Source organism: Harmonia axyridis, chromosome X, assembly GCF_914767665.1.
Source record: "Harmonia axyridis chromosome X, icHarAxyr1.1, whole genome shotgun sequence".
Taxonomy (NCBI): Eukaryota; Metazoa; Arthropoda; class Insecta; order Coleoptera; family Coccinellidae; genus Harmonia; species Harmonia axyridis.
In genome coordinates, this window is record NC_059508.1 from 18,445,266 (window position 1) to 18,459,074 (window position 13,809).

At 39.1% G+C, this 13,809-nt stretch overlaps 1 protein-coding gene across 1 annotated transcript; it reads left to right on the top strand.

Moving 5' to 3' along the window:
• The first annotated feature begins 289 nt into the window (after positions 1-289).
• LOC123686084 (piggyBac transposable element-derived protein 3-like) lies at positions 290-2,827 on the top strand. Its single transcript, XM_045626065.1, has 2 exons — positions 290-524; positions 743-2,827. Exons 1-2 carry the CDS (start codon positions 505-507, stop codon positions 2,559-2,561), a joined length of 1,839 nt encoding a protein of 612 aa, XP_045482021.1. The 5' UTR covers positions 290-504; the 3' UTR covers positions 2,562-2,827.
• The last annotated feature ends 10,982 nt before the right edge of the window (positions 2,828-13,809 follow it).

Sequence of the window (13,809 nt, forward strand, 5' to 3'; positions counted from 1 at the left end):
AGAACATCATGTAGAGGACTTTTCAAAAAATTCGGTGTTTTGCCAGTGGTATCTCAGTTCATCTTGGAAATAGTAACATATGTAGAAACTAATGACGGTTCATTTCTGCGTATGAATTACAATCATACTTACTCAACTACACACTCTTCGCTACTAATCATACCACGTCACACTCTGGTGGGATATGAGAGGTCTCCCAGATATATGGGAATTAAGTTGTTCAATTCCCTTCCAAAGAACTATAGGGATATTGAAAGTGTACAAAGTTTCAGAAGGGCAGTTAATGATTTCTTAACCCATTACAGCCCCGTGGCAACTTAAGTTGCCACGGCGCATTCGACTACATTCTATGCGCACGCGCATAGATATTGAAGTTCCATTGGTAAATTCCGGTCATGTGATATGTCCTGTCTCGAATAGCACAAACGTCAGTCAGATATTGTCAAACAGTGAGTTAGTGTATAACGATTTATTCAGAGCTCTTGAACTTTTTCATTCACCATAATGGCCGTCGATGAGAGATTGTAAGTATTCTATTTCAATAATGCATGCACATTTGTATTTTTGTACCAGTTTTATTCAATATGAATTCAGCAGTATATTTCTTCTTCACAGTAATATTTTCATGCAATATTTTGCTTTTGCCATACGGGCAAAGTTTGATGGCAACTAAAGTGGCCAACGGGAACACGTGACAACGGTTTCTGCAATATTTACATTTCTTACTGAATGATTTCGACAGGTATACTCGTGGAAGATCAGGCACTGGATTACTTCTTCATGAATTAATTGACCTTATCGAGAACGATGAGGACATATCAGCCACCAATATAGCCATATGTCCACCTGATGAACTTCCTGGTGCAGATACAGATAAGGACTCTGATTTATCGGATGAAGAGGTAGTTGGAGATTTTGACCACCTTCCTGCCCGTATATTACGCTCTCAGGTGGAAATGCAGAATCCAGAAATCGATGATGATCACGGCAATCCAGTCGTCCAAGATGAGAACCATTCAGAAGAACCTAGACCGACGACTTCTTCGCAGACAAGAGTAAGAAGCACCAAACGTAAGCGTCCCACAGAACGTACTTGGAAGCCGAAAATGAATGGGTTATCTTCAAGTATTCCTGAACTTGAATGCGAATACCGACCGGTAGCAGAAGATCTTCTGAAAGAAACGGTAAAAAGCCCTATTGAGGCTTTTAGGGCTTACTTCTCGGAAGATTTATTGAGTCATATCGTAACCGAAACTAATCGTTATGCTATGCAGAAACTCGTTCACAACCTGAATGCCACTGCTGAAGAAATGATTACATTTGTCGGAATTATGTTGATGTCAGGTTACCACCCTCTTCCATATAGAAGACTCTACTGGAAACAAGATCCAGATGTTCATTCGCACTTAGTTTCCGATGCCATCCGTCGAAACCGATTCGATGAACTGATAAGTTTTATTCACCTTGCCAACAATGAAAACAATGATGGAAGTGATAAAATGTACAAGGTCCGACCTATTTTTGATCACCTCAACAACTCTTTCAAACAAATCAGTCCTGGGCCCACTATTAGTATCGACGAGAGTATGATTCCTTATTACGGAAGGCATGGGTGCAAACAGTTTATTCGCGGAAAACCTATCAGATTTGGGTTCAAGTTATGGGTTGCCGCGGATCCATCTGGATACATCCATCATGTTGAACCCTATTGTGGAAGTTCAACTCGTCTTCCAGAAACTGGACTCGGTCAAGGAGGTGACGTAGTAATTGGACTTGTAGACCACATGAAATTGTCAAAGGGTATTCGACTCTACTTTGACAATCTTTTTACATCGGTTGGGTTGTTGGAAGAGCTTAGTTCTAGAGGACTTGGTGGAACTGGTACTCTGCGTGAGAATCGCTGTAGTGTTTCAATGAAACTTCCAGATAAAAAAACGTGGAAAAATAAACCCAGAGGTGAAACATCCACCAGTTCTTCAGGAGATATTTTAGCAGTCCGTTGGAATGACAACAATGTTGTTACTGTACTTACTAATTGTGATAATGTACATCCTATGTCAAAGTCAAACCGATACTCCAGAATTGAAAAGAAGGTCATTTCTGTCAAAGTACCAGGTCCTATTGCTCGTTACAATAGTAACATGGGTGGAGTAGATCTTTCTGATCAATTTTTGGCTTCCTACCGAAACAGAATCAGGTCGAAAAAATGGTGGTGGCCTTATTTCTCTTGGACTGTGGATGTATGCAGCACACAAGGTTGGTTACTGTATCGTCGCCTTGGGCATGATATTCCTCTATTGGATTTCAGACGTCAGTGTGCTATTTTCATTCTGAAGTCTTACGGCAGTCCTCCAATGGTAGCAGGAGTTCGATCATCTCTAGAGTTCACACCAGCTCTCGAAGAAATAAGAAAAGATCGAACAGATCATTTCATCGAAAAAGGTGAATCCAAGTATCGCCGTTGTAAAGTATGTGGCAGGCGTACAATTTTTGTATGCAAGAAGTGTGAAGTTCCTGTTCATCCTGATGAGTGTTTCAAAATTTTTCATGATGTAAAATAATAATATTTTATGTAATTTCATAGGAAATATTATACGGTTGAATCACAATAGATGTATACGATTGATATGCTAGTTTTATTGTACTTTGGAAAATTTCTTCATGAATTATCCCAGTGGCAACTTAAGTTGCCGCTTCATAGTAACTCTCCTGCATGTTCGATCATTATTTTTATAACACAATATCACTTTTTGAGTCTAAATAACTCATCAGACAAAGTTTCAGTTGAAAATCTTCACGGGGGAATTATGGGCTTTAATGGGTTAATGTCTCAATGTTTCTATACCCTAACTGAATATTATGATTGTTGTAAGCATATCAGGTTAGGAAGTTGATATACTTAATATGTTTTAAATAATGGCTAGTACTTATGTGAAATATTTCATTCTATTGTTGTTTTATTGACTTATCCAATACGTATTTGTAATATGTCGCTATGGATGAATAAATTATTATCGACTTTTGCCTATACGCGTAGGATTTTTCCTCGCCGTCGGCTTCTCACTCCTCGCTAAGAGGAACATTCACTCAATCCCAGATATTTAAAATATCAGAAGGGCTGAGCTCGGTCGTGTCCGGTCCTTGTGGTCCCCCTGGTTCTCGTCGAACTTCTGGTCCTCTTACACGCGATCCTTGGACCTGTCCTTCGCTTCCTAGGAATTTTCTCACCGTCCTTGCAGTACCTAAAAGAACAGCTTTTTGCATTATATTACATATATACTCACTAAGTCCTAGTTGCTTGATATTTCTCTTGAGATTTTTGGGTACTATTCCTGTTGTTGAGATGATAATTGGAATAGTTCTCGTTGATATCATTCCCCACTGGCGCTTTATCTGAAATTCGAGGTCCCTATATTTTGAAATTTTTTCGACCTCTTTTTGACGCATGTTGTTGTTATTAGGTATTGCTACGTCGATGAGTATTGCTGCCTTTTGTTGTTTATCAACTAGCAATATATCTGGCCTGTTGTGAGGGACTGTTTTATCAGTCAAAACTGTACGATCCCAGTACAGTTTATAGCGTTCGTTTTCCAGGATGGTTTCCGGTCGGTACTTGTAGTATGGCACTTTTTCAGAATTAATTAGTGTTAATTTAGTTGCCATTTCTTGATGTAGTATCTTTCCTACTGCATCGTGTCTCTCTTTATATTCATTTCCTGCAAACATTTGACATCCTCCCGTGATATGTTGGATTGTCTCGTTCGTTGGACACCCATAACGGCATCGATCGTCAGTAATAGTTCGATCCTTTATGATATGTTTGCAGTAATTTTTTGTTGAGATCACTTGATCTTGGATGGCTAAAAGAAATCCTTCCGTTTCTGGATACATCGCACCTGATGTGAGCCAATAGTTCGACGCTTCAATGTCGACATGATCCTGGTTCACCTCGTTGAAATGTCGTCCATGTAGGGGCTTTTCTCTCCATCTTTGCAGTTTTTCTTGGATTGTCTGGTGGTTGTATGACAATTGCTCCTTGTGCAGTTGTAAAGGTGTTGATTCGTTTGCTTCACACAGTACTTTGTAGATCTCTGACGTGCCTGATTTGTCTTTGAAGTATGTTCGTAGGCATTCAATTTGACCATGGGCAAGTTCCATGATGTCTAGCAGACCTCTGCCTCCTTTATTCCTCGGCAGTGTCGTCCTCTCAATGCTACTTTTCGGATGGTGCTTGTGTGCTTTCGTCATCAAGGTTCTCATTTTGCGTTGCAGCGTTATTATTATTATTATTATTTATTGTACAGAAATCGGCAATACGTATTATGAATAACATGAAATACAGAGATTCCTGCCGTGGTGTTTTTCGGAGGAATGGAATACTAACATTGACGGGGCTATACGTGAAAAAGTGCCTACTCTTCTTCCGGCAGCAAAGTTCTTATTTCGAAAAATTCAGAAATACTAATAGTACAAGGAAAATGATTCCCTTTCATTTTCCCCAACACTCTTTAACTTTGACTGAGAAGAATGTCAAGTATATGTGCCTGAAATTGTATAACTCTTTACCAAGAAAGATTCAACAAATCGATCATTTCAAAAATTTTAAAAGAGAAATATTAAACTTTCTAATTGAAACTGAACCTCATAATGTTCAAGAATATTTAGATCACTGTAAGTGTGAAGGATTAGTATAGCTGATTTATATTAACTTGTATTCTATTTTTGTTATGACATGTTCTTCTTCATGTATTGTACATTGATTTGGGAATAAAATTATTTGATTTGATTTGATTTGATTTGAAGCGAAGGGCAGGTCCAAGGATCACGTGTAAGAGGACCAGAAGTTCGACGAGAACCAGGGGGACCACCAGGACCGGACACGACTGAGCTCTACCCTTCTGATATTTTAAATATCTGGGATTGAGTGAATGTTCCTCTTAGCAAGGAGTGAGATGCCGACGGCGAGGAGAAATCCTACGCGTATAGGCAAAAGTCGGATAATATTTCTTCAGTACCCCACAGGAATATCCCAATTACAGGTTGAAAATAATATACAATACAGTGCAGAATACACAAAAATAATTCAACACATCAACATCATGCATTACCCACTGAAAATTCACTTCCCGAAACTCAACCAAAAACATTAATTCTTAGTTTACCAGCACTTTTACAAATACTGTTAACTGGAGATCGTTCAGAAATATTAGTCCGAGCCGTAGGCAAATAGAAAACCGGTGTCGACCTCGGTTAGTCTCGGTACATTGAAAGACATCTTGGACAGAAGATATGATGAATCTATCCTGTTGGCTAACAATCCACGGGCAAACCTGGCACATTGTTCTACCTGTCTACCAAGTAACTAGGATATCCTCAACTCCTCTATAACAGCAGAAAGGTCTGCCCCACGCTCAGGATACCGCCCTGTTCTCTTGAAAACCACGTATTTGAAAAATCTCCTATGAAGACGCACCAATCGCGACAGATGACAGTCATAAATAGGGAACCACACCAAGTGAGCATAATCCAACTTACTGAAAATCAGCGCGAAATAGAGATTCCTCAATATCGACCAATCCCCGAACTCACTGCTGCTTCTAAAAACAAAGCCTAAAGCTCGACTAGCTGATGCTCAAAGCTGATCTACATGCGGGATAAAGCTGAATGAGGAGTCAAATAAAACTCCGAGGTCACATATTTCATCTTTATTGCTGAGAAATCTCTCAGCAATATGATAGCCATACGATAGAAGAGTTGACTTTCTGGTGTATGTGACCTTGAAACATTTGTCCATATTTAACAAAAGCCTGTTACATAAGCACCAACCATGAACATATTCCAAGCACTACTGAAGAAACAGCAAATTCTCAATTCTCAAGTAGAGCTTAAAGTCGTCTGCGAAAGCAAATGCTGGACATCTAAGTGAGGTGAAAAGATCATTGATGTATATAACAAACAACAATGGCCCCAAATTTGATCCCTGGGAAACGCCACATGAAAGAGCATACTCAAACTATTTGAAGCCATTGTAAAAAACATAATTCATTCTTCTCCTGAGATACGATCGTAGAAGCCTCACATAGCTGGACTGAAACCCAGTGATGTTAATTTCCTCAGCAGAATATTGTATTCAACAGTAAAAAACGCTCTAGATAAGTCAGTGTAGATAACATCAACTTGACCACCCTCGTCCAAGCACTCCGTGATGTATTGTGAAATTGTTGCTAGATTAGTTACGGTAGATCTTCCTCGAATGAATCCGTGCTATTGTATGGACAAATATGAATGAACACTAAAATATATGTCCTTGTATAACACCTCCTCGTACACTTTTTCCATCGAATGATCTTAAGCGGATCGAATGCTAGCGTCAGAAAATCCTAAAAGTTGTACCTTCAAAGAATTCAATACCAATGAGAATCGGGGAACACGAAGAATTAATTTTGCCATATCTTGTTGAAAAGCCAGCCACCTTTCTCTCAATTCATCAGGAATCTCTGCATCCCAATCCAATCGAAGAGTCCACAACTTCTGAATTAACCTCTTTGCAACAATAACCGTAGGGGACAATAAACCTAAATGATCAAAAACCTTTGAAATCTCCGACAAGACATGACGCTTAGTGCATTGAGGAGAAACAATGGGTTTAGGAAATTGAAAGGAAAGTTCATCACCCTCAGAGAACCATTGGATACCTAAGCATTCTCTGTCCTTATTATATGGTTAACATGTTTGAAGATTGCAATTTGGTCCAAAATTACTCAAAAAGTTTCGGTTATTCGATCTCCATTTTCGCAAATCGAAGTACCCAGAATTTAAGAATTTTGAAATGTCGCCATAAACTTGAATAGCTTCGGATTCACTATTGAGTCCGGCAATCAAATCATCCACATAAAAATCTTCCTGAATAATTTTAGAAGTAGCCGGATACTGATCTTGCGAATAGACTGCAAGCTGTTGAATGCACCTCATGGCTAAGTAAGGCGCACTCGTTAGACCATATGTGACAATGTTAAGATTGTACGCCTAAATATCCTCCTCTTTGTCGAATCACCAGACCATTCTTTGCAATGGTCTATCATTTGGATGAACAAGTATTTGCCGATACATTTTGGCTATATCTGCAGAGACGGCGAGGGGAAATTTACGGAATTTAATTAACATTTTAAAAAGATTGCCAAGAATCGGAGGTCCAACATATCGAAGGTCATTCTATGAAAAACCTGAGGTAGTGGAAGATGATCATTGAACACAACTCGGATTTTTGTTATGAGACTATCCTCATGAATAACAGGATGATGTGCCCCAACTCCAGATATTCTTTCATGAAATCATGATATTGCTCCTTAAGGACAGGACCTCCTCTCTTGAGACAACAACCTTATAATTACTATTGCCTTTGAATCACCCAACTTACAGATGTCATCTTGAAAAGGGATCTTCACTACAAATCTACCGTATTCATTACGAGAGAAAGTTGATTTAAAACTTTCTTCACACGCAATATCTTCCTTAGAAGAAAATACCTCCTTTTCGTTATTCACCTCTTCAACCAACCAAAACCGCTGTAGTAATTAATTCAAGTTATCATTCTCAGAAGTCGCCAATAAGTTCAGAGACCTACAAGTTGGAACATTGTTAGTGCTTGAACAACCTGAAACTGTGGAGCCAAAATCAGTATTTTGTAACATCGGATATCCTGCTGCGGTTCTAAGCAATCCCAAAAGTTCAATCAATCAATCATTTATTTAAAAAAGCATCGCAGAACAGAAGGTAATACTTAATAGTCAACTTCACATGTTAAAATTACAGTGATAAAGAAGTCAATAATAAATAGTCCATCTTACATGTGAGAATTTCTACGATAAAAATACAATCCAAAAATACACATAAAACATCAAATCAGAAAACAAATGCACAACAACTCAGCTGGACCAGCCGGTTCCATTCAACAGAGGAATTCATCTACGGTGTAAAAACTACCATCGACCAAAAATTTTCGGAGACTGCTTTTGAAGCTTCTCGCTTTCGTCAATATTGTGGTAAGTGGTTGAAAAACACAACACCCCAATAATTAAAACCTTTTCTGGCAATATTAAGTCTTCTGTACGGTATTTTCATGGCTGCTCGGTTATGAGTGAAGTACTGATGTCGGTCTCCACATAACTGATAATTTGCACTATTTTTATGCACGTAAATACAATATTCAAATATATATGTCGAGCAGAATATGAGTATCGCGTACTTTCCGAAATATTCTCGACATGAGGTTTTTCTGTCGATTGCAGCCAAAATTCGTATCGCTCTTTTTTGTTTCAAAAATACATCCTGGTAGTGCGGACTATCTCCCCAGATCAGAAGGCCGTAAGATATTCGACTATGGAAAAAGGCATGGTAAACATTCAGCATTGTCCATTGTCCGATCAGAAGGAGCAAATCGATTCCATGGCCGAAGAAATAAAAAATCTCAAGAAAAATCAAGAAGCCTTAAGAACTTCATTGGATGACAGCGAACAAATGAGGAGAAACAATAATATAAGAATATTTGGTATTCGAGAAAAAGAAAATGAAGATCTACGTGAGGAAGTTTCAGATTTATTCAATAAAACAATGAAAACAAACATTCGAGAAACCGATCTGAAAAAGTGTTATCGCATACGCCCACGAGTTCCCAGCGATAAGCCGTCAGCTGTTTTGGTGCGATTCCGGAATGATGCAGCTCGTCGTTCTGTTTTGAAAACTCGTAAACAATTGCGGTCTCCCAATAATAAAACAGAGGTACAAATCAAAGAGGATTTAACCAAGGATAGACTTATGTTATTTAAGACAGCTACCAAAAAATATTCCTCGAAGTATGTGTGGTGTTTAAATGGAAACATTTATTTGAAGAAAGATGGTGATGTTGTTCGTATTACAAAAATGAGTGACCTTATGATTTAATTCGGTGTGGTTGTTACTTCCTCTTGGACAGGTATTTATAGTTCGTTGATACTGGTATGATTTGTATTGCTCTGCGATTTAATTGATGTTACTATTCGAAGATGGTATATTAATGAAGAGATTATTGCGTTAATATTGTGCAGCCCTAATGCTCGCACTTTCATGTTGATATCTCCCTTTTTCCGCTGGTATTATTCAAGAATAATTTCAGGTGTGGCCACCCGTTATTATCATATTAAGTAATTTTTCTTTGTTTCTTCTCTACCTTCTCTTCAATTACAATTTAATTTCAGTTTTTTTTAAGTTTTTTCTTCTTGTTAATAATTTAATATATTATTGGAGAGAATAATAACATGTTTGTGTGAGTGTTCACCAGGATTAAGTTTTGAAAGTTTGCGATATGTTGGATAGATTGAAGATAGCACACCTCAATACTCGTTCCCTGATAGCCCATTTTGAGGATGTAAGACAGCTCTTACACACTGAATCCATTGATATATTGTGTTTGTCTGAAACCTGGCTCAATGAGGCCATAGAGGATAAAAATGTCGTAATTAAAGATTATTGCTTGTTCCGGGTAGATAGAAATGATGGACGCAGGGGTGGCGGTTTGATGGTTTATATCAGAAAAAATTTGAAAATTTCGGTATCGAAAATTGATGTTAAGAAGCCGTGTGATTTTGAATATATAATAATAATAATAATAATAACAACGAAACGACAAATGAAGAAAACTACGATTGTGCTGAAAACCAACACAACATCGATGCACAAATGAACTCTGAGGAACAAAACAACGCAGATGTGTTAGCAATAAGTGATGCTCAACGACGGAATATATATGCTGCACCCGTCGTAAATCCAGAAGAAGACCAAAGAGAACTACTGGAGCGATTATTTGCCACAATGAATAGATGCGTTATAGATTTTGAGGGCACAGATCCATTGAGACGACCGATTCTGCCAAGATTGAGGACATCTAAGAAACTATCTCATCTTCTGGTCATGACCAACAAGGAGATTATACCCAAGTATCTTTCTGACTACCATGATCTCGAATCATTACACCTCATCATATACTGTGCAGCATTTTCAATAGCAACAGTGCTAGGTGTGAAGCCAAAACCTAAAAGTCAGCAACCAGCCAGAGAAAAACAACAAAATAAACCACATTGGCAAAAAAGGCTAGAAGACAAAGTTCATAGCATCCGCCAAGAAATTGGGAGGCTCACCCAATTTGCAAAAGGTTCGCCGTCTAGTAGATTACAAAAAATGGTGAATATAATAATGGATCGTCACCGGCAACATACAACGTATGATCCAAACAATGAAAATGCTCAACAAATTTTAGACACACTGAAACAAAAACTTAGTGTGTACTCCGAAAGACTCAGAAGATACAATGAGAGCTATAGAAGAAAACAGGATAATATGATTTTTGAAAATTCCGAAAGAAAATTCTATAGAATGTTAAACAATAATATGTCAGCAACACCAGGAAGTTATCCAACTGTCGAGGATATTGAGAATTTTTGGACAGATCAACTAGCTACACCAACCCCCTACAACTCCCAGGCTGATTGGATAAGAAATGAAGAGAAATCCTGTGAGACAATGGAACAAATGCCGCATAACGCAGTTTCTATAGAAGAATTCCATGAAATATTGAAAAACACACACAATTGGAAATCACCCGACCCAGATGGAATCCACAACTTTTGGTTGAAAAAATTTTGGTGTATACACGGCAGGCTAGTTGAAACCATAAATGATGTTATAAGTAATCCAACGGAAATGCCCAAATTTTTAACAACAGGGACCACTTACCTCTTACCGAAGGATATGCAACACACAGCGGATCCATCAAAATACAGACCAATTACATGTCTACCAACAATATATAAAATCGTCACATCATGTATAGCATCTCGTATCTACAAACATTGCGAGACAAATAATATAATGACAGCACAGCAGAAAGGATGTTCCAAGAATGCACTAGGATCGAAGGAACTGCTGATAATAGATTCCATCATATGCAACCAAGCCTTCAAAAAACACAGAAATCTTTTTATGACATATTTTGACTATAAGAAGGCCTTCGACTCTATTCCACATGGGTGGCTGACAAAAATTTTGGAAATATACAAGATCGATCCAATTACAATAAACTTTCTGAAGTATGCAATGTGCAACTGGAGAACGAATATCGAACTCTCTACAGCGAACATAACTACTAAAGATATTCCAATAAAAAGGGGAATTTTCCAAGGAGATTCGTTGAGTCCCTTATGGTTCTGCTTGGCGCTGAACCCCCTTTCTAAACAACTGAATGCTACTGAAAAAGGTTTCAATGTGAAAGGAAACAGAAATAATATTGCACTCAATCATATGCTATACATGGATGACCTCAAACTTATAACAGGCAACAAAAACCACTTGCAAATTATGGTCAAACTGGTGGAAAATTTTTCGGAAGACGTGGGGATGAAATTCGGATTGGACAAGTGTCGTACTATTAGCGTAGTGCGTGGAAAAATCCAAGATGAACCGATAGCTCTCTCCAATGGACAGGAGATAGAAGCAATGAAATCGGACGATCTTTATAAATACCTAGGAATGAAACAAAACCGACGAATAAACCATCAAAGAATGAAGGAAGACTTAACAACTGAGTTCATTAGGAGAATCAACAAAATTTTGAAAACAAACCTCAACAGCAAGAACATGACGAGAGCTATCAATACATATGCATGTTCAATTCTTACATACTCTTTCGGTATCATTCCATGGACCAAAACAGATATGGAAAACCTGCAACGCAAAATGAGAACCTTGATGACGAAAGCACACAAGCACCATCCGAAAAGTAGCATTGAGAGGACGACACTGCCGAGGAATAAAGGAGGCAGAGGTCTGCTAGACATCATGGAACTTGCCCATGGTCAAATTGAATGCCTACGAACATACTTCAAAGACAAATCAGGCACGTCAGAGATCTACAAAGTACTGTGTGAAGCAGACGAATCAACACCTTTGCAACTGCACAAGGAGCAATTGTCATACAACCATCAGACAATCCAAGAAAAACTGCAAAGATGGAGAGAAAAGCCCCTACATGGACGACATTTCAACGAGGTGAACCAGGATCATGTCGACATTGAAGCGTCGAACTATTGGCTCACATCAGGTGCGATGTATCCAGAAACGGAAGGATTTCTTTTAGCCATCCAAGATCAAGTGATCTCAACAAAAAATTACTGCAAACATATCATAAAGGATCGAACTATTACTGACGATCGATGCCGTTATGGTTGTCCAACGAACGAGACAATCCAACATATCACGGGAGGATGTCAAATGTTTGCAGGAAATGAATATAAAGAGAGACACGATGCAGTAGGAAAGATACTACACCAAGAAATGGCAACTAAATTAACACTTATTAATTCTGAAAAAGTGCCATACTACAAGTACCGACCGGAAACCATCCTGGAAAACGAACGCTATAAACTGTACTGGGATCGTACAGTTTTGACTGATAAAACAGTCCCTCACAACAGGCCAGATATATTGCTAGTTGATAAACAACAAAAGGCAGCAATACTCATCGACGTAGCAATACCTAATAACAACAACATGCGTCAAAAAGAGGTCGAAAAAATCTCAAAATATAGGGACCTCGAATTTCAGATAAAGCGCCAGTGGGGAATGATATCAACGAGAACTATTCCAATTATCATCTCAACAACAGGAATAGTACCCAAAAATCTCAAGAGAAATATCAAGCAACTAGGTCTTAGTAAGTATGTATGTAATATAATGCAAAAAGCTGTTCTTTTAGGTACTGCGAGGACGGTGAGAAAATTCCTAGGAAGCGAAGGACAGGTCCAAGGATCACGTGTGAGAGGACCAGAAGTTCGACGAGAACCAGGGGGACCACAACGACCGGACACGACCGAGCTCTGCCCTTCTGATATTTTAAATATCTGGGATTGAGTGAATGTTCCTCTTAGCGAGGAGTGAGAAGCCGACGGCGAGGAGAAATCCTACGCGTATAGGCAAAAGTCGGATATTAATAAAGGGGTAGCGGTAGGTGAATCTCTAGCGATTCACCTATCAGGAGAGTTGAACCGACTCCTGCCCACCGCAGATTCCAGGAGCTCTCTGACCCGGGAAGCTGAAACCTGTCGAAGGGTCCCTGTCTAGTGTGACGGACGAAGCCGTGTGGAAAGCAGCTCAAGAATTCTCCCACCGTAGCTCTGCGGATCGTAAAAAGCGATCAAAGGCCGTCTCCCCCACGACACGGAGGAACCCATGAATGATGGTGAATTTAAGGAATAGGAATATATAGCCGCTGCCTGAGGTTCGTCAGGGCGTGTCTGGAGCCGGCGCTGGACATGACAGTATGCGGGACGTCGGTGACAGAGTGCTAAGGAGACGGGCGTCTGTCGAACAAAATGCTACGCCTCCACAATCTCAACATTCTAGGAGAAGAATAACACGAGTTTCTCCGACCGCTGAAGGTGCTGCGCAGGATCCCCAACCAGCACTCACCCAAGCAGGTCTACCAAGAAGACGCATGAAATGGACAAGTTCGATAAATGAAACGATCATGCGCATATATTACGAAGTAACTAATATGGGAGAGGATAAAATAGGCTACCGTCAAAAATTATTTGCAGAATTCCACAGAAATTATCCCGAACTTCAAGTTTCTGAGCAAAGAGTAGCCGACCAATACCGGGTCATATTGAGAAATAAACTTGTACCCGATGAGAGACTTAACACCATAAAAAATGAAGTCCAACTGAGGCTACAGAATAGGAACCTCACTAACAACGAAACGACAATTGAAGAAAACTACGA